This window comes from Myodes glareolus, chromosome 10, assembly GCF_982192425.1.
Source record: "Myodes glareolus chromosome 10, mMyoGla1.1, whole genome shotgun sequence".
Classification (NCBI taxonomy): Eukaryota; Metazoa; Chordata; class Mammalia; order Rodentia; family Cricetidae; genus Myodes; species Myodes glareolus.
In genome coordinates, this window is record NC_142035.1 from 14,980,631 (window position 1) to 15,005,721 (window position 25,091).

Below are 25,091 nucleotides of genomic sequence, written 5' to 3' on the forward strand. Positions count from 1 at the left end.
TAAATAAACAAGTTTTGTTTTTCTCATTTGGTCAGTCTTTGCATCTTCCACAACAGCTATTGATTCATTTCCAGTATTCAAGAGCTCACCAGCTCCATGTCTTCATCTACCTTCCAGTCCTCTCTTCCATTTGAGCTGTTAAGGTGGGTGTGCAGTGCCAACACGCCTGTTTTTGGTATGTTCTTGATTAGAGCTGAGTACTCTTCACATAATAGCACTGCAAACACATGCATCTTTTCATACCAGTCCCTTGGTCAAAAACTTCTGATGGGAATATGGGAATCTCTCTCTTTCTCTCTCTCTCTCTCTCAAACACACACACACACACACGAGAGAGAGAGAGAGAGAGAGAGAGAGAGAGAGAGAGAGAGAGAGAGGCTTTTCCTACCTGCCCAGGGTACTACCCGAGCAAGCACCGTCCCATCCTCCCAGGGTTTCACACACAGGGTTTCACTCAGTGCTGCTTCCTACTTTGCTCTCCTTACAGCACAGTATCCTATCCAGCAAACGATCATTTGTTTACTTGTTGAATAGGCTTGCTAGGGATATGAGCTACAAACTAAACCAAGCAGTGTGCTGTCCTGCACTAGGGACTCAAAACTCATGAGCATCACTGTCTTTGAGGGTGTGATTTCCCTGAAATGGAGGCCACCTCTTGCCAAAGCTCCAACATGGAACTCTGAGTGTCTGCGTTTCTACACAGCCCTTTTCTAAATCAACAGTAAACATATAGAGTACTTTATGCTTAGCTGCAAATAGCACTTGGTTTATTTTTGGCCATTTTAAAAAAAACATTTAAACACTGTACAGGACAACCAGCATATCTGTCCCTGTTTGAGAGGCACTGGGACGGCTTCTGCAGCACCACTCTGAAACACTCCCATGCATTTCCAAAACCACCCTAGCAGGCAGTTCTGTGGGCTGGGAGAATGATGCAGCTACTGAAAGGAAGCTGAACACCTGAAAGGCTGTCATATGCTGACTGCCTAATATTAAATTACAGCATTGCACTTCTCTCTGCTCAGATTGAAAATCCGACCAATAGGACCATTAGTCAACCCTGGCAGAGTCCAAAAGGTACGTTTACTGTTTCAGGGAGTGAGCACATTAGGCAACAATAAAAATGCCATCTCTCCACCCCAGGAAAAGCAGAGCAGCACAGAATGACAGCATTATTATTATATTACTGAATAACTTGAATTGCAAGATCTGCACTTACTTTTCCACATCAATCTGTCTGCTTCCTGCCACTGGGTGAACTTTTATGACTAAGGAGAATCTGGGGTTGGGCAATTCCTGGATAAGCATGCACCATCCAAGGGTGTGGAACCACAATTCATCTTGGATGCTGGCCCATGTCTGACCTGGCTGTTTGAGGATTCCCAAGCAGTCCCGCACAGGCTCCTGTCCCAGCCTGTCCGTCCACAGGCTCATTCCTTCCCTTCTCCCAGCCCTCTCCTGGGCTGCCTTCTTCCTCACTTTTCAAGTTTCCAGATGCTTCCTGCTGTATCAGCAGCACTGTCTCTCCTCTCAGCACAGGCTGGATACATCCCTCAGTGGGACTCTGCGGTGGCACTTCTGTACCTGGCATTCCTCAGGTACCCAGAAGGAAACCTACTACTAACTATTGTTTTGCTAAACCGTCAAGTGATCAAACTGCTTTCTAAATACATTTATACCCACAGTTTAGCACAGTGTCCAGCTGTCATTAGAAAAGTGTCTTACTGAAATGCAGAAACCTGTAACTGGGTGAAGTGTTGAGACTGAAGAAGGAATGCTTGGTTCCACATGGGACATTATGATACGCCACCAAAGTCAGGGAACATCTCAGAAGAGGGGACAGGAAAAAATGTAAAAGAGGCAGGGACAGGAAGACATCTGTGCACAGCACAGCTGCGGCACTCATGAACTCGCCGCCTAAGTCTGACACAGCATGGATCCATCAATGCTTCATGGATGAGGAAGGGCACAGGGGGCCTTACGCCTTCCAGAGGAACTGTTGCAGTTAATGCTTGGAGGAGGGCCACTTTATTCAGTAGTGTAGCTGCAGATCCGCTAGCCTTGCCTGATGGAATAACTTCCCACATACATTCAGTGAGCCATGCACACAGGAAGACAAGAACACAGAGGGGGCTCACTGAACAGAAGGTGACAGTGGAAGAAAGGAAAGGAGGGAGGAGATGGGGGTGAAAATGACTAAAATCATTATGTAAATATATGAAACTGTCAAACAATAAAACAACATAGGATCCTCGGGAGTACAGTAAGCAGCTGGGATGTGGTTGTGTTCCCAAAACCTTGCTATATTACGTGTCTAATAAAAACTTTATTGCATTTGTATTTAAAATAATAACTGTGTCCACTTCAGTCTATTGTAATAGCACTGCCAACTAGCTCTGCCATCAGTGTCAGGCCGCTCGCCTCCCTCCTGGCTCTGGACCTTAGAGTAGACACTCAATAACATCAACATCCACACACCTCATAGTACTGACATGTATTTAGAAACAAACAAACAAACAAACAAACAAACAAAAAAACCCTCATTTTTAAAAAGGGCTAGTCAGTGGTCTGAAGGACAGTTTATTTCAAACAAAGATGGCAGGTGTTGGGGTAGAACTAGGGAGAACAACTCTAACAGAAAAGCAAACAGGAAGTTCCTCGGGTTAGAAACAATGGCAGTGGAAGAAGCTACGTTTCACATATACAAACTGCTGACCTTGATTATTTACATCCGAACCTTACAAAATAGCATTTCAAGTCAGCACTGAAGCAGGTGTTATCAGTTTTTGTTACAAAACATTAAAGCTACAAACTTCACATTTTTAAATTGTACATCAGCAACAGCATTTAAGATTTTTTTCTCTCCAAGTTGGTCTGAGTGCAGGTTGGTGGAAGAGACTTCCCCCTAAACCCAAAGAACATGGATTCCAAGGATGATGAAGGTAATCCTAATACAAACACAGTGCTCAAAAAGAGGGGTAAGGAGGGTGAGGGGTGTGGCTTGGGCAGAACAACTTCCCCAAAATAAAGAACTGCAATCTTCAGAGGTCGCACAGCATGCTGGGAAGGACAGTGGCGTAAGAACTGGCTTCCACTACACTCCGCTGGGCCATAAAATGAAGAGACACCCTCAGCTCTCAGAGCTCCCATGCTCTGAATGCGCTCTGTTACGTCACATCTGTCTGTTTCACTTAGGCTGGGGGATTCACATGAAGCTCTTCATAACAGTCTGCTACTGGCCTCTGAGCATCTGCAGGGTCTATAACGAGGTCATCTCTCTCATTTCTGACATTATACAGGGGTATTGAGTTTTAAATGGTAAAACAAATTTCTAGCATCTGCCAGGTGCTACTCTAGAGTAAGTCAAAACCTTAGGACTCAATGCCTGAGGCTTCAGATTACTTCTCTCTATCCACTAACCTAATAACCTTCTTTAGTCCCAGCCAGTCAAATTCTCATCCAATTAATTGAGGTTGAAGAAATAAAATAAATAAGAAAAATTAAAAATGGAAATGTGCTTCAAATTTATAAATGGGAGCACAACTCATATATTTTTAGAGACAATGAGGTTTTGTTTGTTTGTTTTTAAGAAAACATTAGGTGTGGGTCATGGCTTTTTAGAAGCAGAGAGCCCAGAGTTCTCTATAAGCCTGAGTCACAAATGCTCAAGCTCCAGGGAAGCAAGAGGTGATTCTTAGGATTTGGTTCTCAAGGAAAGAATGGCTCGCTCCCCTTCCTGTCACTGGACAACACATGCACCTTGCCAGGAAATTTTGCTAATCCAAAACAACTGGCTTCTGGCAAAAGGCATCGTTCAGCTGGACTGCTGGGCCGCTGACTGCTGAACCAAGCTGTGCAGTGCAGACAAACTTGAAACCAAATAAGCCCCAGGTCTAGGTTGACAGCTGCAGAATCAGCACAGGAAAAACTGTTTCCCTGTGCTTGGATCTTGCTTCAGAAGGGAGCCATGGGCTTTTTCCTCGTGTCTGGCCAAGCCCAAAGCACTTTTCTTCAAGAGGAAAGAGCTCCGGGGCTGGGCTGTTAAGTAGTCAATATTATGAAAGCCCTGTGCTCTGGGTTTTTAAAAGCTTACTTGACTGGGAGTGTGACTGTTAATTCAACTGGTTTTCAACCTAAAAAAAGAGAAAGAACACTACTGAGACTTAGTCTTCATAAGAAGCGGTGGTCACTTCGTTCTAATCACTGAGGACTTTCCTGTGTCTGTGACTAGCCATGTGATGCCATGGACCCAGACCCACAGTGGCGTGGGAAGGGCTCATCACGCTCGTCTCATCCTATGAGACATAACCTAATGAGCCCACAGGGTCACTCTGAGACCTGTCGCGCACCTGCTCAGCGTGCTCCCCAGGGAGTGCTAGCTGCCATTTGTCATTCCAGCAAGAACTGGAAACTGGCCTCCTATTCTCTCTGCCACACAGCTCCTTTGCTAGCCAACTCCTGCAGACCAGCTGCCTCTTGCATTTTTTAAAGTTTGCTTTAACTGTAAAGAACAGAATCTGGTCACAGATGAGAACATCCCCTTCCTTTTTATCGACTCTCAGGTTAGGGAACAAAAGCAATTATGGAGTTGGATTTCAATATCCTCAGGTGCAACCCAATCGTGGCTCCCATCAGAGAGAAGAGATTAGAAGAAAATAAAAGGGCAACTGTCTTTTCCAGTTTCTTCAGACTGCATTTCTGAGCCAAAGGTGCAGGGAATAACTCTGTAACTGTCTTCTGCAAAGTTCTCTACCCTGCTTCAGGCCTTCCATGAGAGCTCGCCTGTATCTGAGAGACACTGCAAGGAACCCACTGGTATGCTGAGACGAATGGCATTGCTCCTCTGGGGAGCCTTTCCGGAGCAGCTCAAATACCAAAGAGGCAAGGCAAAGCAGGAGTCACTGGGACAGCTTGATGGACTCCGGTAGTTTCGTTCTCTCAGTGAAGAGGCTCGTGGCTCAATGGCCCAGGAATGGAAGCCTGAGTTCCAATCCCTGCTTTTACTCTAACTTGATTTGTGGCATTGGCAATGTTAACTCTCTTCTCATTTTCTCACCTGCCCAATACAAGGTCAGACCATTGACTGCGATGGTCCCTTCTAGTTCTGGCATTCTGGGTCTAACTAAGCTTCTATAAGCAAGTCTCAGACCCTTGCCAGAATCTTCACAGTGAGTGAAAAAAATAAAACAATGACATAAATTGAAACTGGACCACAAAAGCAATGCCCTTTACCCTGTATGTAAGAAATGAACAGTGAGATCTTCACAAACCCTTTCCTGTGTCTGGACTGGACACAGCCTTGCTTGCTGGAAGAGTTCTTGGTGGGTTTGTTCTTTCACCAGATTGTGTCCCCTCTTAAGGCACTGGGCAGTATCTGGGATGTGACTGTAGGCAGCTGGGTAAGTGGGGATGGATGAGAGGCGCTGAAACAGCAAAGGCTAATTTGCAAAGAGGGTGCTGGGCGTCTCTCAGGACTCACGGAGCAAACTCAAGTTCTCCAGGCCTTTCCCTGGCGTCCGTATGAGGCTCATCACTGTGGTGACACAACCATCCCAAGATGAATTTTTCCAGGCAGTCCTGCAATGGGTGAGGTTGACTCCAGGGATTCGGTGACCACCTAAGTGCCTCTGCTCTCTTGTTCTACAGTACCATAACCTCACAAGAAAGAGGCAAGTGTTTGAACCTGTACCTGTACAGAGACACCACCACACAGAGTGGGGAGTCTATTTATAATTTATATATATATATGCATATTTATATATTTTTTAAAAAGTCTTCCAAAGAGAGCAACCAAAAACTATTACAAGAAGGAAAACAAAAACAGATAATGTAAAATTTTCCCAGCTATGAGTCTACTAGGAATCTCTGTTCCTGGGATCTAAAATTCTGAGTTAAAAGCGCCAATACAAACCCTTCAAGACATAGCCGGCCTGTGTAAATACACACCCTGGATGGCACAACGACTGTCAAGGTAGCCCTTCCCACTGGCGCATTCCTGAGTTCACAAAGGTGCTGTGGAGAAGTCACAGAGCAGAAGTGTTGGCTAACAGGCATGAGTCTAGCAACCAGAAGCCACCAAAGGCCTGGGCTGCTATCATCAGAAGTTCTGTTGCCTCCTCTTCTTGGCTTCAATAGCATCCAGGATTGGCTGCCGCTTGGACCGGTACTTCTGCCGGATCTCTTCCATTTCCTGTTCCATCATGGGGTCGAGGGCTGAAAGCCTCTTCTGAAGGTCCTCCACAGTCCAACTCTTAAGCTAGAAGAGAAGAGAGGACTGTCACCACGATGTCTACACTGAGAAGCCCAGTCTCCTCCAGCATCCAGAAGGCAGGCAGACAGGAGGAGATACTGCCAACAGAGTCAGGGGGTAGTGGCAGCTAGAGAGTGACAACTGATTCCAATGATCACAGACCAGGGTTGTTGAGATCACGCTTCCCTGAAAACCTTTAAAGAATTGTTTTGATCTAATGTGCCCTGAGCAAGAAGTAAAGTGCACAGTCATTATATAGAATAACTTACTGTATGAAAACTAATGGCTGCTTCCCAATTCCTGCCCAATCCAGGAGAGGAGCAGCGACAGTGCCCATGACTCTCTCTGAAACTTACCCTGGAGGTCACTATTCAGTGCAGGTGAGCCACCTCCCCTGCCACCACCCCCCTGCAGTGTCATGCACAGACATACTAATCCCCACTAACATTCACTAGAATGAAAGTAAAGCCAAGCATTCTGTGTGGGTCATCTACATGCGGTTCCTGAATATATGGATACAACCTTTGGCTGGAGAAACCCTGAAACTTCCAAGATTAATATTAAAAACAGAGAGAAGGGGACTTGAAATATAATTATTATTATATGATGTTGGCTAGTGCTGACATGAGCTCTGTGAACCAGAAAGACTGACTCTAATCCTCGTAAGAAAGGATAAGAGTGTTTTGTTAGCTCCATGCTACAGGATGGACAAGCCAAGGAGAAGTGACTAAGAAACCTGCCCAACATCTCCCAGTTAGCAAGTCACAGCATCAGAGCACAAACCCAAGCAGGATGGCTGCATGGTTCACGCTGAGCCAGCTTTGCAGAAAGGCAGGCCAGCACAGCACAGTCCTTTGCAACAATTTGTGTTTCAAACAGGGGTCTCGCAAATGCTAGGAGACTGGCAAATTATGGTCTCGGGCTGGTGTGGCGGCACACAGCAGTAAGCCTAGCAGTTGGGGGCACACAGCTGTCAGTCCAGCACTTGGGAGGAACAGGCAGAAGATTACTGAGAGCTGGAGACGAGGCTAATTCATACAGTCAGCAGCTTCAGGCCAGTCAGGACTACAATCTACCTATCTCAAAAGAAAGACAGAAAAGGAAAGCAACTTCCCAGTCTCCCTAAGCTGCTGGTCACTACAGAAAGAGGCAGTGAAGTTCCATCAGGAACACTGTCGGAAGGGAATGAAGCATGCTGCCCAAGTGTGAAGCATGGCTGATTTACACAAGGGCGGCCCCAGCTGGCAGAGGTGCGACTGAATGGCAGCATTATCCACACTGGGTGGGAGATCCACTCTGTTGCTCTTAAGAAGTGCAGTGTTCCCAGAACTCAAAGGCTCACCCAATCTCACAAGGGCTCTGTTGTGCACCCACATTTATAAACCTATCATATCCCTCAGTCAGGCCCTCCTGAGGCCTCCACAGGAACGCATTACAGAAGGTGGGTGAAGGAGCCCCTTCCTGCCCACCTCCCTCAGGAGGCAGGGTGTGAATGAGTGTTACTGTGGCCTCCTTAGAAATGGCGTAGTGTGACCTGTCACCACAGGAACTTTCTTTGGCTGGTTTCAGGGAAGTTTTCCGAGAAGTGAAAGGGGCCTACCAGTTTAAGACGAAAGGTTCTTTATAAAGGGAGAATGGAAAGACTTTAAAGCATGGGGAAATGCTGGAAAGCTGAGCCGAAAACTGTCTTTTTTTTTCCAGGCTGTGGTTTTTTGCCACCTTGGAGGCTGATGTTTTTGGCTCAGGGACACCCTGAAGACTGATGCTTGCCTAGTCTTTAGTGTTTTCAATTCTTCCTTTAAAATAAAATACCCCAAGCCTGAACGTTACTAGTAGCTAAGAAGTTAATCCTTAGACCACTGTCTGTGCTGGCTGTGTAACCCTGAAGATGCAACTTCCGGCTTGAGCCGTAGTCTCCTCCGGAAACACAGCCAGTTCCAGTCCCTGCCCAGATGGGAGTCAGGAGACTCGGGAAACCATGGGTGCCATGGCTCCTAACTTCCTACAGTGCATGCTTAACAAATGTGAGCCCTGACTGAGAACTGCCAGTGCTCGCAGTTGTTATTACTGATATCCTAGCGCAGTCTAATAATCTTCCATACGCAAGCTGCTCACCAAACTGATTCAAGCAGAATCACACAAGGAAAGAGGGAAAAGCCTATTTTACTCATCTGTGTTAACAATACCTAAAGTTTGGTACTTTCCACAAGGTCCACTAGCTCACAATTGTTTAACAAAATGCTTCATTCATCCATTTAGGAATATTCACTATTGCGGATGCACAGATATCTAAGTAAGAAAAAGAAAGCAACAGAAGCTATTGCCCTTGTGAAGTTTACATTCTAGTGAGGCAAGACAAGTTTCGACAAACACAGTAAGTCAGTAAACACCCTCGTGTCAGAGAGGATGCGTACTCTGATAAAAGATAGAGAAAAGAAAGAAAGGGAAACTCAGGCTTGAAAGGCAGATGCAATTCTCATCCATGCATCAGGGCGGAATGCAATGGAAACTAAGGCAACCGCACTGACGACCTGACTTGCTCTGCGGCTGCAGGTTAGCCCCTTTTCCCCTGAAGGCCTCTGTCTTCACGTGGCTCTCAGACATCCTCACCAGCTCATGGTGTCTCCATGGACACCTGCATCAGAATCATCCATGAAAATGATGGTCCTGAGTACCAGCCAAGAGCGACTTTAACTGACTCCACGGGAAGCCCGGCATTTCAGAGAAACTGCTCAAGTATTTCTTATACGCCCCCACAGTGGTAAGCACAACTCTCCATCTGCCTTCCTATTGCTATTTCTGTTGCTTGGTCTAAGGTTTCTTCAAGGTTCCTAATTTCTAGGCCACTCTGCTGTCCTTGATTCAGACTTGGGGTAACAGGCGCTCTTGTTTTAACTCAGCCACCCACGGTCTAAACCAGGGTTGCCTGGAGTCCTCTGGGGCTTATGCTATGCTTGCCTTACAGGACACAGCCAGCAGGGTATGGCTGATGCTTTGATCACACCACCCAGATTCAGATTTTTCTGGCAAACAAGCTCAGACAATGGTTTTATGGTGCCAGGTACAGCATTTCACCTTCCTGGTCCTTGGTGACATAAATAAATTTCAAATGGAAATCTTACAATAAATATCTGGTTCTGCAGTTTTGCTACAACCAGAATCCAAAGGATCAGATTCTCAAATCAGCAATACAGTACATTAAGTTAGAACAGTTTTCACCAGCCAGGAGGAACTCAACATGAATATCCCGCTAGGGTTTGTATACGCCCTTTGTGTAGAGACTCCCACTCCCATCTGTAATACAGGATCCACCTCTGGACTCTAGATGCCCAAAACAGGATAGATCTGGTCCTCCTGGCTATCTTAGTCCCTGGTATCTCACCAGAAATCGCAAGTTGCATCAAAGAGAAAGCTCTAGAGTCTCACTCTGCCTTCCTGCACACCTCAGGAGCTCAAACTCACCCGGCCCCTGCTTTCCCTCACCACCCTCCTGCCCACATGCAAGCTTCAGCAGCTTTATGGAGCTCATCTCTGACATGCTGATATTTTCTGTTTCTGCCCCGTTCCCAAGTCCAAGTCACTATCAACCCACAGCAAAACCACAACTAAAACCAGAGTAAACCATGTCTTATTACCCTACAAAGGCCTCACCTCTCACTCCAGCCTCACTCCACACAGCCCTACCCTTTGTCTGGTCTCTGGACAGTTCACGTGGGAGTCCTCCAACGGTCACACTTTCGCGGCTTCCAGGGTCAAGAGCACAGTCCTTTTGTCACATGGCTTGTGCTTAGTGCATCTGTAGCCTTCCGATTTCCGCTCAGATGTTCACTCCTCAGACATCACAAAACTTTTCTGACTGGATTATCCAGAGGGGCTAAGGCACCAGTAAATGTTTTCAATTTTTAACATCACAGTTCAATAAAGTTGAATCATAGAGGAAATATAAATGATTAAATTAATTTTATATTGAGTCTGTTGAAGTACATAAAACTTAAGTCATTCAGTCACTTTTGTCAGAACAGTAAGGATACTTTTGTAAATTCCTATATTCTGTTTCATTTCCTTGCTAACTCCAGAGTACTTTAATTTCATGACCAGGCAAAGGCTGCAGCATGCATTCTCTCTTAAGAAAATACGTCTGCTCATAAAAGCACATCTGGTTATTTTTACTTACTTTACTTGTTTTTCTTTCTAGGATGTACGTTCTGTGAGGGAATGAAACCACCTCATCTATCCTATCTGCTAAGCCTTCACTGGCTGAAGAGGTGAATAAGAGAATGAGTTCATTTCTGTTGATGGCTTCCAATGATGAAGTCATCAACCTTGGCATCCAGTAACTTATAACAGCTCTGTGTGAGCCTTTGTGCAGGGCATTGGGGATGGGACAAACCATACGCAAACCGTAACATCCATGAAGAAAACCTTAGTTCAGTGAACATTTCTGTGTTTTCTGCTGCAAGTTTCTAGTCCCAGGTCAGCCATGGGTAAAGGGCATGACTAATGAAGGGTTTTCCCTCAGACTAAAAACAACTTCTAATATAACAATACTTCCTTGGAGGAAATGAAATAATCAAAACCTTAAGAAATGTGACTCTCTGGACAAGACTAGATCAATGGCCACATCACAGCCACAGGCTCATTACTGAAGGTGAGAACAGACAATACACAAATAGGCTCTTGTTCAAAAAAAAAAAAAAAAAAAAAACCTCTCATTTTAGATGGAGAACACAGAATTAATCTCTTGATCAAGGGCATTTAGGCCTCTCATTTTAGATGGAGAACACAGAATTAATCTCTTGATCAAGGGCATTTAGGATTTCTGGGGTCACCTTAAGGCTCATCAATACATCAGTTCTGCCTTGATGGAAAAGAACATGCAGGCAGCATCGACTCTGTGACTGCACCCCTGCAGTCTCACAAGTGCCCAAACCTCAATGGCCCTCGCCTTTCCCTGTCTGACGGTGTACGCTGTCTCTTCAAGGGCCACTTCATCAACCTAAGCACAGGTGCTGTTTCTCTTAACAACTGCTATCTGAGTGAGTTTGGATTTGTTTTCAGCCTAAAGTTCAATCTTTAAGCAAGATACAATATTGCCTTTTTACTGGACTCTACACTTGTGCATGTAAAAATATATGAATTACTTCCCTATTCGCCATGTATTAAGCACTGTCTATCATCTGCTCCATTTAACCTGTCTTTTATAGAAGAAGTCAATGTAGGGATGAATCCACACACATATACATATTTTTTAAATTTCATCTTAAAAGTTAAGAGTAAGGAAGCTGTCCACAACACAAGTTACTTAGAAAAAGCAAGAATTCTGAAAATGAGGCAATGAAAAGTGTGGAAGAGATCAGAAATTATAAACTGAACTAACATTAAAGGTCAAGTGACCCTCACATTAAAAATGCTGCTACTAGACCTGCCGTGTGGCTTTAGGCAAGTTACTTCACCTCTCTGAACTAGTTTCCTCATCCACAAAACTGTGTGCTTGGTGCTTTGCTGTCTTTCCCCTTGGGGAACTAGGAAGTGCCTACTGCGGAATGTGCTGAAGCACAGTGAGCAGACACAAAACAGTAGGTGAACATTTAAATCCAACCAGTCAACTTTACTGCATCTTTACTAGGTCAGGGACACTGTTGGGCAAGATGAATAAAGAGCAAAATATCCACCAGAGGAGTGACTGTTAGGGCAGGGGTTCTAAGCTCTGTCCTTGATGCTCCACAGTAATGGGCAGGTCATCTAGTGTATGCCTCTGGGAGTCTAACTAGCACGTGTTCTCACGGTACACACACTAACACCTGGAGCATGCCAGGACAAGTGCCCGGGAAGAAGCTATGCCTCGAACTCCTTGGAGAAAGGAGGAAGCAGATAATAGAAACAGTGGGTACAACTGCCTTCAAAGTTCATCTTAACAACACAGAGGCGTGTACTGATTATAATAAAACTGGGTCTGGCTTATTTCCTCTGGCTGAGACCACAGTGAAATTCTCAGATTTTATTATGAGAAGCAATACAGAACCCATTTCCTCCCTTAGCGACTCTGACTCCAATGCTCTGAAGCACCCCGTGCCACTGTCAATGCACCACAAAACCTCCAGCTGATGCTTCAGCACAATTAAAGAATTAACAAGAATTACACAGACAATAGCCTATCTGGAATCAACAAGGACAGTGTAAACTAAACACCCAAAATGACAGCAGAGTTTCATCCTGCCTCCACAGCAAGCCCCACAGCGCACAAACAGGTATCTGCAGCCAAGGCACAGGGTTGAAGCCTGCTTCAAGTTCCTTACTTCCAGAAACTCTCAACTGCATAGCAGACTGTGCAAACAGTATCAGGAGATGTGCATTCCATACACACCATGCCTGAGCACTAACAATTCTCAAAATGCAGAATCCCCACTGAGTGGACAGGTTAGACTCAATCAGAGCCAAAATAAGGATAAAAATGCACCTTTTGGAATTTAGTGAAATGGCAGGAAGCTTAATAAAAGCTAAAGAGTAGATGAAGGTGCCACGTCATACCTTCAATTACATACCAGCCTCTAGACACCCAGCCAAAGTGCACCAGAGACGCTTCCATTCCACGCACACTAGCTCTGTCTAGAAGCAGGGAATGTGTCCCTCATAAGATGACATTCCCAAGTAATCAACTAATTCATCAGATGAAGACAAGAGCCGAGAAGCCGAGGACTGTCTCACAACACATGGTTAGGTAAGCACCATCAACTCCAACAGAACTTGCTCCTTAAATGAAACTTGGAAGAGCTTTAATGAAATACTTCCTCTGAATCAAATAATAGTCATGGAAAATCATGTTCCCATTAGGCCCTTTAAAGTCTTCCTAATGCCATGTGTGGTGGCCTGTGCTCACAGTTCTAATACTTGGTGTGTTAAGGCAGAAGGATCTAGAAGTGAAAGCCACTTGGGCTACACAGCAAGACTACTGTACGAATGGGGGAGGGCTGAGTATGCTAGCACACATTTATAACCCAGCACTTAGGAGGCAGGGGCAGGACTGTAGTTTGAGGTCAGCCTGACCTATATGGTGAGATCTTGTCTGAAAGAAAATATATAAATAAAAATGACTAAAGATATAAAGGGATTTGGGGACTTCTCAGGGCTGTGAAAACACTGACTTCTGTACCTCCGTACTTCTGCTAACTTTGCCCTCTGCATAGGAGAATGTCCATCCAGCCTTCCAGCCCTCACTCCAACTTCTCTGTCCCCAATACTTTTCTTTGAAGACTTGAGAACCATCTGAGAGTCAGTAGACCTAACATATTCCCAAGCCAGTTGGAAAAAGTTCTTAATAAAAATTTAATTAAGAAATATATCCTTATACTTTAAACCTCTACTTGACAGTGACACCGATCTCTTACTGGACTCGCTCAAACACTAGGAAGACACTGGGCTGTTTGGAGGCTTTAAAAGTATATAATCAATAAATATATAGGTCTAAGAGAACAAATTTAAGTCATTAAATAACATTATATCAATTGCTCAAAACTGACCCATGCATTCTAAATCAAAATGAACAGCTCATCCAGTGTACTGATTATAATAAAACTACAAGGAAAATGGACAAAACAGTTCCCTTGGACCAGGGTTTACCTCTGGTGGACCGTTTGTTTTCCATTTATAAGACCCTGGGTTTGACTCCTAGCACTCCGAAGAAAAGATTGGTCTCTTGGTCCTGTTTGATAGCATTGCTCTTTAAGATAACCTATTCTAAGAGTAGCTCTGAATTGACACATAAAGTTCATACTTAAGAAGGTCAAACTTTCAGAGGAAAACCTTCAGAAGTTAATAAACACACTAAACACTCTAGAATAAGTATAAATGCCTAAAGGGTGAAGGGCAAGAACAGTGCAGGATGAGAGGCTCCTGACATTTCAAACACTAAAGGGAGACACTGAGATTAACATCATTCTTGTAGCGACATTAATCTTTCAGAAGAGAGAAAGACCTAAAACAACAAGTGCACCAAACTGCTGTCTTAATGCAGCTTAATAATTTAAGCAAAGGGTTGGCTAATCACTTAACAATCCCGGCAGGCTGTGGCTTCTGTGCACTTTCTTGGGCTGGAAATTTCCAAGAGAGTAAGAAGGTCAGGCTGCTGCTTCTCTCTTCCTGGCAGATAAAGAAGCCAGAGCATCCTACACAAGGTCTGACTGTTAACACGCAGACTGAGGCTGTGTTACAGAGTGCAGGGTGCACACCTATAATCCTTGGGGGTACTTGGGAGGCTGAGGCAGGAGGGTTGCAATTCAAGGTCAGTCTGGGCTACATACACAGGAAGGCTCTCTTTTGCTCTTAAAAATTCAAAGTTAGTTTTAACATATGTATACACACATACACACACACACACACACTTATAAGGAGGAAGCCTCAATTGGGAAGATGCTTCCATAAGATCTGGCTGTAGGCAAGTTGTAGGGCATTTTCTAAGTGATTGATGTGGGGAGGGCCCAGTTTCTTGTGGGTGCAGCCATCCCTGGGCTGGTGGTCCTGAGTTCTGTAAGAAAGCAGGCTGAGCAATCCATCAAGAGCAAGCAAGTAAACAGCACTCCTCTACGGCCTCTGAATCAGCTCCTGCCTCCAGGTGCCTGCCCTGTTTGAGTTCCTGTCCTGACTTCCTTCAGTGATGGACTATGATGCAGAAGTGTAAGCAGAATAAACCCTTTCTTCCTCAACTTGTTTTGGGCTATGGTGTTTCATCACCAAAATAGTAATCCCAACTAAAACATAGCTCAAGCACAGAATCAAAATATTCTCACTTTCTCCCACTGAAAATTACTCCTGACTAGACAAAGTCTAGGATCCATAGTTAAAGGAACTCAGAAAACAAAACCCAGATAAATGCAGTAAGATGAATGAAACAGACAAATCTCAGAAGAACTGTCAATTTAAGTTAAATAAACCACACACAAAAGGCCAGAAATATGCTTCTATTCATATAAGTTAGAAGAGGCATATGCACAAACAAAAACTGGGTCATGGGGAAACTTCAAGGTGACTTAACTAAGGTTATCTATAAAATTGTACATATCTGTCAAAGTTCATCAACCTATACGTAACAGGAACAAATTTTATATTATGTAAATTCAATCTCAATGAACCAGACTTTATAAAACAAATATCTACATATCAAAAGTTGCCAGTGGCAAGAGAACATTTAAGGAAATTTTACAGCCTTACATGTATGTATTAAAAGGGAAAATGTGTTGAAAGAGATGATTGGAAGAGGGATGGGGTAGCATTTCACGGTCAGGTAAAAACCTGGTGCAAGAGAAACACCCAGAAATCTACAATGACCCCAGCTAAGATGCCTAGAAATGGTAGAACCAGCCATCACCTGTGACCAGGTGATTTCCAGTGGAGAGATTGGAACACCAATACAGCCGCACAACCTTTGACCTACAGTCTGTACTGTCTATGGTGGTGGTGGGGGCAAAGATGGCACAGAAGTTCTGGGAGTGGTCAACCAATGACTCACACCACAAGAGTGAGCCCACACCTGACACTGCCTGGAGTGTCAGGACTCAGAGGCTGGATGGCCCAGAGACCTAGAATAGAACCAAACAGGATTGGAGGGAAATATGTCAATATAATGATGCCTGATGGTATTCTGCCATACTTATAGATTGGTGACTAGCCCAACTGTCATCAGAAAGCCTTCATCAGTAACTGATGGAAACAGATGCAGAGACCCACAGCCAAGCATTGGGCTGAGTTCGGGGAATCCTGCTGAAGGGAGGGAGGAAGGATTGTACAATCCAGGGGGTCAAGACATCACAGGAGAACCCACAGAAACAACTAACTGGGGTTCATAGGAGCTCACAGAGTCTGAACAACAGCCAGGGAGCCTGCATGTGACTGATTTAGGCTCTCTTCATATGTATGACAGTTGTATAGCTTGGTCTACTTGTGAGATTCCTGGCAGTGGGAGCAGGAACTGTCCTTAATGCTTTGGTTGGTCTTTGTTACCTATTCCTCCTTCATACTAAGCTGACTTGCCCAGCCTTTGTACAGGGGGAGGAACTTAGTCCTACCACAACTCCATATGGCGTGCTTTGTTGATATCCATGGCGTGCTTTGTTGATATCCATGAGAAGGCCTGTGGGGGGAGGGAGCAGAGAGGAGGGGAAGGGGAACTGCAGGACAGGAGAGAGGGGAAACTGTAGTCAGAATGTAAAATAAATGAATAAATTAATTAAAAGAATAAAAAAAGAAAGTGTGACTCTGTCATCTTCTACCTTATTTCTGCAGTGCCAGCCTGAGTGCAGAGCCTCACACTGGCTTAGCAAGGGTTCTACCATGGACATGAAAGTTCAAAATTGATGCCCATGAATTAAAGACTTAAAACAAAATCAAAATTTCAAGGAGGCAAGACCCAGATTTATCTAGAATGAAACAAGATTGGGGACTAAAGTCTGACAGCAATGACAAAATATGATGAGCTAGACTTAAAACCATCCTTGTGGTGACTTAAAAGAAAGTGGTCCCCAAAGGGAGTGGCACAATTAGGAGGTATGGCCTTGTTGGAGGAAGTGTGTCACTGTGGGGGCAGGCTTTGAGTTCTCTTATGCTCAAACTACTCCCAGTAATACAGACCACTTCCTGTTGCCTGCAAGATGTAGACCTCTCAGCTACTTCTCCAGCACCATGCCTACCTGCATGCAGCTATGTCTCACCAATTAAATGTTTTTCTTATAAGAGCTGCCATGTTGTCTCTTCACAGCAATAGAAATCCTAACTAGGACAATCCTCAAATGAGTCACAGATGCCTAAAACAGAGACAACCAAGGTATTACCGAGCAAAGTGTTTTCTCTGTAAGCTGAGAAAAGCTATTGCCCTAACCTCCACTGCTGGCGATATGGCTAGCTACTGACTGTGAGAAGAGTCCAGCAACGCCATATACCCCAGCTCTTGTCATGATGCTAATGCTGTTATTCTTAGCAAATCAAGTAAAATGAACCCCAGAGCAGACCTACAGACAGAAAAACAAAACACACACAGAAGGGAAACCATCTAAAGAGCAAGCAGAAATCCTACCAGCATTGTTCCAACGAGGAGGCAAGACTCAAGGATCCAGCTATGTGGTAAAAGTTTATTTTTAAAACAGGGTCTCAGGCTGGCCTCTAACTTTTAGCATCCTTCCTTCCTTGGTCTCCCAAAGTGCTAGGACTACAGTTGGGCAGTCGCACAAGAGCCATTCTAACACCTATTAACTGTCTTCACAGCTGGCATGTATCAATGTTTCAGCACACATACTCATTTCATTTGACCATCACTAAGTCTTACAACTAACATTCTTCATATGACTCTACAGATGGAATCTGAGATGTGAAGAATTACATAATTAATCCTATCTTCTAAGGTTACAGCCAGCAAACATCAACAAAGACTAAAATAGAATCTGTGTCTGAAACTAGAGTCTGTACTTTTAATGAAATAATTATCCCACATCTCCTGAAATTTTCATCCTCATCATCTCAGACACGGAACCAACAACACCCATGTTCTAATCAGCACTGGAATATAAGAGCATGCTTGAACTGGCTGCCTGATTTAGTAATAAAGAGCTAGCACACAGATGCCCAAATTCTGTCCAAGCCAATTTATGACAACACTAAAGTGGCTAGAGGCAAGATATCACAGCTTTCTCCATCTGTAACATGGAAAATCCAGGTAACCCCCACTAACCTGAGAATTTGTGAAGAACAATCAAAATTGTGTGTAGAAGTTCCCTGAGGAAGAATTTTAGTTGAAAATTAAAATGCAGTCTCTTCAGAGCTGAGCGAAGATACAGCCTATCCCCCAGCTTGTGGAATTCCCCATCTTCTTAGAAATGACCAGAAGTGGTCAAGAAAGCATTGCATAACACCTCTGCCAGATCTCTAACAGGAGCAGAGCACAGGTTGTTAGTCTCCTTGCTCCTGAAAGGCTGCCATTCCTGACTGGCAGTCCTGTAAGGTCACAGAGAAGAGAGAAGTGGCCTTCAGAAGGCCTCATAGGGCCCATGGTGCCAAGATACTTGTTTGTAGTTTTTAGTGTCCATTTCTGAGCCAGTCTGCACTCCCATATCTAGCACTGGAGATTAAAATTATCCTTTAATAAGAGAATGACAGAACAGAAGCATGAACTTTAAAAAAGAAGTCATGCAACCATGAACCAGGCCGTCTCAGACCTCAGCAGGGCAAATGAAAATAACATCTAGCTGATAGCAACGCTGCTTCGGGGGCTTTCTGTTTCAGTGCATTCTTATTTTTGTTGTATGTGCTTTAAGTGACCCCCGGGGTCACAAACCACAAGTGTTTAAGTCCCGTTTTCAGTGCCATCTCAGTAACTGTTAAAAACCAAGCTCAGATCCGATATTGCCATCACAGCAGAAGCAGGCGGCTGTGGGTTCTGAGACAAAGACGACATTCACTAGTTGTGGGTTTCTCAGAAAGCATATCTACACAGCAGCTCTCCTTGGCAAGCCTGACACACACGCCTTTTTCAGATTGCTATTTTTGGCCAGGTTTCTCAAAGTAAAGAGCACAAGATCTCATATTCCAAAGCACAAATGAGTTCAGTCTCAACATACTTTAAAACTGGCTGTATAGAAAAAACAAGAAGTTGAAACAAAAACAGTATGCCCTGTCAGGGACCATTTAGAAGAGTCTTCTCACCAGAAACTGCTCAGCATGATCATCCCCAGCGAGGACCCATTAACACGCAACCCGTATTTACCCTGGCTAGTTCCTGGGCACTCACATGGCACCATCAGGCCATGACCTAAACACTCCTCAGTCTCCATTCAGCTTTCCTCTAGCCCAGGGGTGTGGGGGAAAGAAGCCTCACCTGAAAATGTTTTAACAGTAAACAGCGCAAAGAGTTTGAGAGTACAGAGTCTCAATGGTTGCTATCCTGCCTACCTCACATTCTTAACTGGGCAAGGGGAGTCCCCACCAATAAAAACAAGGACAAAAACCTAAATCCTGAACCTCTCTCTTGTGGGCAAGAAGAATTCTTGGCTCAATAAATTGGAATGACCTAAACTAATAAAAAAAAAAAGTCTCAAATACTAAGTGCCAAATAAAGACTGATTGACTCAATTAAAATAATGCAATATTACAGCTGTTATATGGCCATAAACAAGTACTTAAAGTCAGGAATGGTAGTACCGAGCTATAATTCCAAGGGAAGTTGAGGAAGGAGAATTATGAATTTGAGGTCAGTCTAGGTTACTGCCAGACTTTATCTCAAAAAAAAAATATTTTTAAAAAGATAGTTCTAGGAGGTCTGGACAGTTGGCTCAGCAGTTAAGAGTGTGTACTGTTCTTTCAGAGGACCTAAAGTCCCAGTTGCCTGGAACTCCACCCCCAAGGAGATCCAACACTTCTGGCCTCTGTTGGCACCTGCCCTCATGTGCACATACCCACATACATAATTTAAAACAATAATTTATTAAAGATGGTTCTACAAATGTTTTTAATTGTACAATAAAATAGGTAGGTTATATTAAATGAAAAAATAGAAACTACATGCAGAAAGACTTCAATCATCTAAGATTATAATCATAAAGACCCAGAAGAAAATATCTCAAAATCAAAGCAATTGTTGCTGAGGATGATAAATAACAAATGGTATCTAAGCTTTTCCTCCCTCTCAAATGCTTAATTAGGCCAGGGATGTCTACATACTTTATACACATTACATCAGGTGGTACTCACTAGCTCCATGAGAAAAGTGTAATTTTTAAAAAGGTGTAGTGTGTGTGCATGCACATGCATGTATCTTGGAGCCGCAGCAGCCAAAAGAAGGCAACCAATCCCTAGGAGTTAGAGCTACAGAAGGCAGTTGTGAGCTGCCAGAGATGAGTGTTGGGAATCAAACCCCGTGCTCTAGAGGAATAGTGAGTATTAACCACTGAGCCATCTTTTCAGCCTCAGGAAATATGATTTTTATCCATGTTTGACAGATAAGAAAATTGGAGGTGAAGTTGGTGATGTAACTGGTGAAGAGGATCGCTGCCGAGGCTAACAGAAAGACTCCAAAGGCTTTAATTACTACTGTGTGTACATCTGACCTTCAACCACACTGGCAGAATTTGGCAGAATTTATTTCCTTCACTGGTAAAACTTATTTTAAATGGTGCCATAAGAGCTCAGGAGACTCTTGGTTACAAAGGACAAATCTGTAAAGGTCTAGAGAAGTGGTTCTCAACCTTCCCCAATGCTGCAACACTTGAATACAGTTCCTCATGTTGTGGTGATGCCAACCATAAAAGTCTTTCATTGTCTTTTTTCATTTTCAAGCATAAAAGTCTTTCATTGCCTTTTCATCAGAAGTTTTTCATTCAGTTATGAAAATTTTCATAACTGGAATTTTGCTACTATTATGAATCACAATATAAATACCTGATACAGGTTGAAAACCACTGTCCTAGATACTCAGAGAAGTTGTCAGACTGGAATAAACATACCTCTAATCAAACAATGCACAGGGCCAGGGATCACCACATCTAAAACACAACAACAAACAAACCCAACCACAGCAAATGCCATGATACAAGAGAAAACAAAAACGACTGCTGGGGGTTTAAACCCCAGATATCTACTCATTGAAACGCCAAGGAAACAAACACACATCTAAAGATAGTTATTAAGCACCAGGACTTGGAGAGACAGCACAGAAGGCACCCTCCAAATAGCCCCAAGCAAAGGACACAGACCACTGCTGATGAGTAGAATTTAAGGGGAAAATTAAATGCACTGCATCCAAAGCGAAATCACGAACTGCATAAGTCAAAGAGGCCACCTTACTTTTTTTCAGTTCAGTGCCTTTTGGTCAGAAATAATCAGCTTTGCTTGGCAAAAAGGCATCAAGACATAGAAGAAACACTTTGTATCAAGTTCTGTGGAATCAGCCTATTTGAGATGCATTAAAATCAACGCCAAAATCAATATGGTGTTTCACAGTTCCTTTCTGGGGGCTTTTAAAAATAGGACGACCAAAACGCCAAGTTCCAAGCAGGAACCTTCTATCTGCAGAAACAAGCCTCTTTTACATACAGATGCCGCCCTGAGCTGATACCTCTAAATTAACCACACATTTTGAAAATTCTTGGCTGTCAGCAAAAGAAGTTAAGAAAGATATAAATCTGGGTGGCTACCTTACTCCTTATACCAAGACAAATTCCAAACAGATTACATACTGGAAAAAAAAAAACTAAAACAAAGCAGGACTTAATATTTGTAGTCTTAGGATATGAAAATAGTTTCTAAATGAGATGACATTTTATAATAGATGGAAATTAATAAATCAAAATACACAAATTCAAAATGTCTGAATAGTTAAGATACTATATACAAGTCAAGTTTTTAAAACTGCAAAGAGGGTTGCAGAGTTAGTTCAGTGGCTAAAGCAGTTAACACACGGCATGAGTGCAGACCCCAGAACTCATACAGAATCTGAGCAGGTATGGCAACTACCTATAGTTAAGTGCATCACTGGGGCAAGCTGGCAAGCTAGACTAGCCAGCGTGGCAAGCTAGACTAGCCAGCGTGGCAAGCTGTGAGTTCAGCAAGAGATCTCAACACAGCAGTGAGCAGTCACTTCCTAAGCAAATGTGACTTTGTTAGCTTTGCGCTCCCGTGCACATGTAAACACACATGCATAATACATACGCATACTTAAAAAAAATCTGAGACAGTATCTTTATCACATATGCTACTGGGTTTGTATCTTAGTTCATATAATATTTTTTTTGAAAAATCAAAATTTCAAAGAAAATTAGGTTAAGTAACAAACTGTCAATTCCCTTACAAAAATAACAGGGGAAATAGACTATCACAATTTCTAGTCTATACTTTGACTCAATAATTCCACCTGCAGGAGTTAATACTAAGGGCATAATATGCAACGAAGTTCCTTAAAACAATATTTACTAATATTAAAAGTTCAAGGAAGCCTGCAGAAGAGGAGGAGGAAGAATTGTAGGAGTCGGGGGTGGGGTCAAGGATACCAAGAGAACAAAGCTCACAGAGACAACTAAGCAGGGCTTCATAGGAGAGAGATCACAGAGACTGCAGGGACAGTCACAGAACCTGCATTGGTCTGAGCTAGGTCCTCTGCATATATGTTATGGCTGTACAGCTTGGTGTTTCTGTGGGCCTCTTAACAGTGAGAGTGGGGGTGTTTCTGATGCTTTTGCCTGTTCTTGGGACCTTTCTCCTCCTACTGGGTTGCCTAGTCCAGCCTTGGTATAAGGGTTTGTGCCTAGTCTTACTGTATCTTCCTATGCTCGGTGGTTATCTCCGGAAGGCCTGCTCTATTCTGGAGGGAAATGAAGGAGAAATGAATCTCAGGGAGAGGGAAGAGGGGAAGGGGAACTGGGAGCAGTGGAGGGAGGGACAACTGTGGTCAGAAAGTATCATGTAAAAGAATATATATATATATACACAACATGTCCCTAACTTTATAGCTTCATTAAATCATGGGTCACAAACACAAATGTTTTCAGCACTCTGACACAAGCTGGGAAGGTGTGGCAACCTTACAGGAATAAGTCCAACACTCAAGTATAATAGACATACAGGAGGTGTGTTTGTGGTGTACCAGAGCTCACTTTAGTAATCCAAGTCACACACATTCCATGTGCCATGGGCCGAACGAGCTCTCCTGTCCCGAGTCCCATACAGCAGAGTGAGGAAGTGTCACCCAAACCCTGGGCCAACAATGCTGCCTGTGAGGATTTACTCTGGATGCTGACTGCTCATCCATCTATTCTGTCACATCTGAGTGCCCACAGAACGTCACTGTTATGGCATCAGTGTCACAGACCCTCAGGACTGCACCAGAAACCCAGAGGTCAGGCAATGGAGAGTAGGTCTGGCTATCCTCTTTGATTTTCATTTTTCCATAGGAAAAAACTTGTGAGCCAGGAGGAGAGGCAGTGAGACAGGAAAAGAGTAAACTCCTGTGTCTCACATAGCTTCCACATGACTCAATATAAAATTCACACATTGACCAAATATCATGAACCCAAACACTATCTCATCTAAACACACGAAGGTTCCCTTGTTAAACACTCCTTCGGCAATAAACTTGTGGGCACCTGATTTTCTCATTAGCCAGGCTGGCTCAGGGAAGGCTGCCACAGATAATGTGGCAGATTGTGTATGGCACTTTTACTGCAAGATCTTAATTCATTCCAGAAACTATTTTCAATTAATCCTAGAATGGCTGCAGTTTGTAATCACAGTCTCAACAGCTCTCCCGAAAGTGGGAACTCTTCACTGAATATAGAATGGAACATTTCCCTACAATGTGTGAAAACAGCCTTTGCTTGCTGCTGCATCTGCAAAGAGCACTTGGGAGGGGTAGCAAAATTCTCGACTGTACTCATTTTAAGCACCACTCCCTCAGATATTTTAAACTCAAACTACACACAGGCATGTGTGAAGGCTACAAAATCCTAGAATAGTTTTGCCACAATTTTTCTAAATAAAGAGCAAATGGGAGAGGGCAATGAGTCTGTAAGAGGGCATTAGTCTGCTCCTTCTCGGTAACTGGCCCCTCGGGAGCCCAGGCTGTGCAAGAGCTTAGACACAAACAGGGCAGCTCTTTGTCTCTGTCCTGCCCCACCCCACCACGCCCCTTCCTACTGTGCCATCAGAGTAAGAACTGCTTTGAAAAAGAGTGTCAATGTGAGGACTGTCCAGCTTTCAGGGGGAAGCACAGCAGGGAAGCATGTTGGTCAGAAAAAACAACCAGATTGTCAGTGTGTCAATCAACATGATTGATACTTAAACCCTAAGAATATGAATGCCAGAACTCAGCTGTGTGATGTAATGATATTTCATTTGTATCTTAATAACTAAAGCTTGCCTGAAGTTCAGAGAGTAAAACAGCCACACTGGCCATGCTTACAGACCAGGCTGTGGTGACACACACACCTTTAATCCCAGTAGTCACACTAGTTTGCCATAGAAACCGAGAGGTAGTGGTGCATGCCTTTAATCCCAGCACTAAAGAGGATGATCAGAGGGGAGGAGACGGCTCTTACTCAGTCTCACTCTGAGATTCCCGGAGGCAGGGTCGCCGTTTAGGACTGAAGTGGAGGTAAGAGTTGTGGCTGGCCACTTTCCTTTCTGACCTGCTGAACCCCAGCTTCTGTTTCTGGGCTTTTTGAGTCACACTACAAATAAGCGCTTCAAGGCAAGTCTGAACTGCCAGAAAACTAAAAGGAGCCCTAGAGCTTCCTTTCACCTTCCTTTGGGGGTGGTTCACCTCATCTAACCCTTCTTCCCTTTTGCTGGTTCACTCGTCTTCACCACCTAAGTATTAAATATGAACATGAAATTTACTAAATGCTTACTCTGCTAAGTACTTTAAAAGCATTTTTAAATTTATTATTGTCAATAACTCCGAGGCAAATGTAGTTAGGACATTTGTTCCATGCTAAGCATCTGGCCACAGTTACAGACCTCATGAGACAACTGTTCTTGCTCAGTTCTCTTGACGCAGGTGTCTGTTCTGAAGCCCAAGCCATCACCACAAGAAACCTGAGGACCCTAAGCATCTTCCACAGGCCATCTCTAGTTCTCTCGGGCTTGGATGGCTGCTGTGAAAAATACACAGCAGCTCCATTTTAAAGATGAGTAAAGAGCAAAAGATTTTGAGAGTGCTTGAAGAACTAGAAGGAAAGGGGCCTGACAAGAACCCAAAGCTAGCCACTGTCAGACCTGAACCCTGATCCCTAACCCACCACTCTCTCTATATAGGTAAAGCTGAACTGTAAAAACAAACCCAATATTATAATAGAGTAGAATACTGGGCACT

At 43.7% G+C, this 25,091-nt stretch overlaps 1 protein-coding gene across 1 annotated transcript in view; it reads right to left on the reverse strand.

Annotated features, from left to right (window-relative positions):
• Positions 1–2,560: 2,560 nt before the first annotated feature.
• Positions 2,561–25,091, reverse strand: part of Stk4 (serine/threonine kinase 4) — an 88,374-nt gene continuing 65,843 nt past the window's right edge. The window contains exon 11 of the mRNA XM_048440991.3: positions 2,561–6,256. Coding sequence (XP_048296948.1) covers positions 6,098–6,256 — 159 coding nt within the window. The 3' untranslated portion in view covers positions 2,561–6,097. The remainder of the gene's footprint in view (positions 6,257–25,091) is intronic.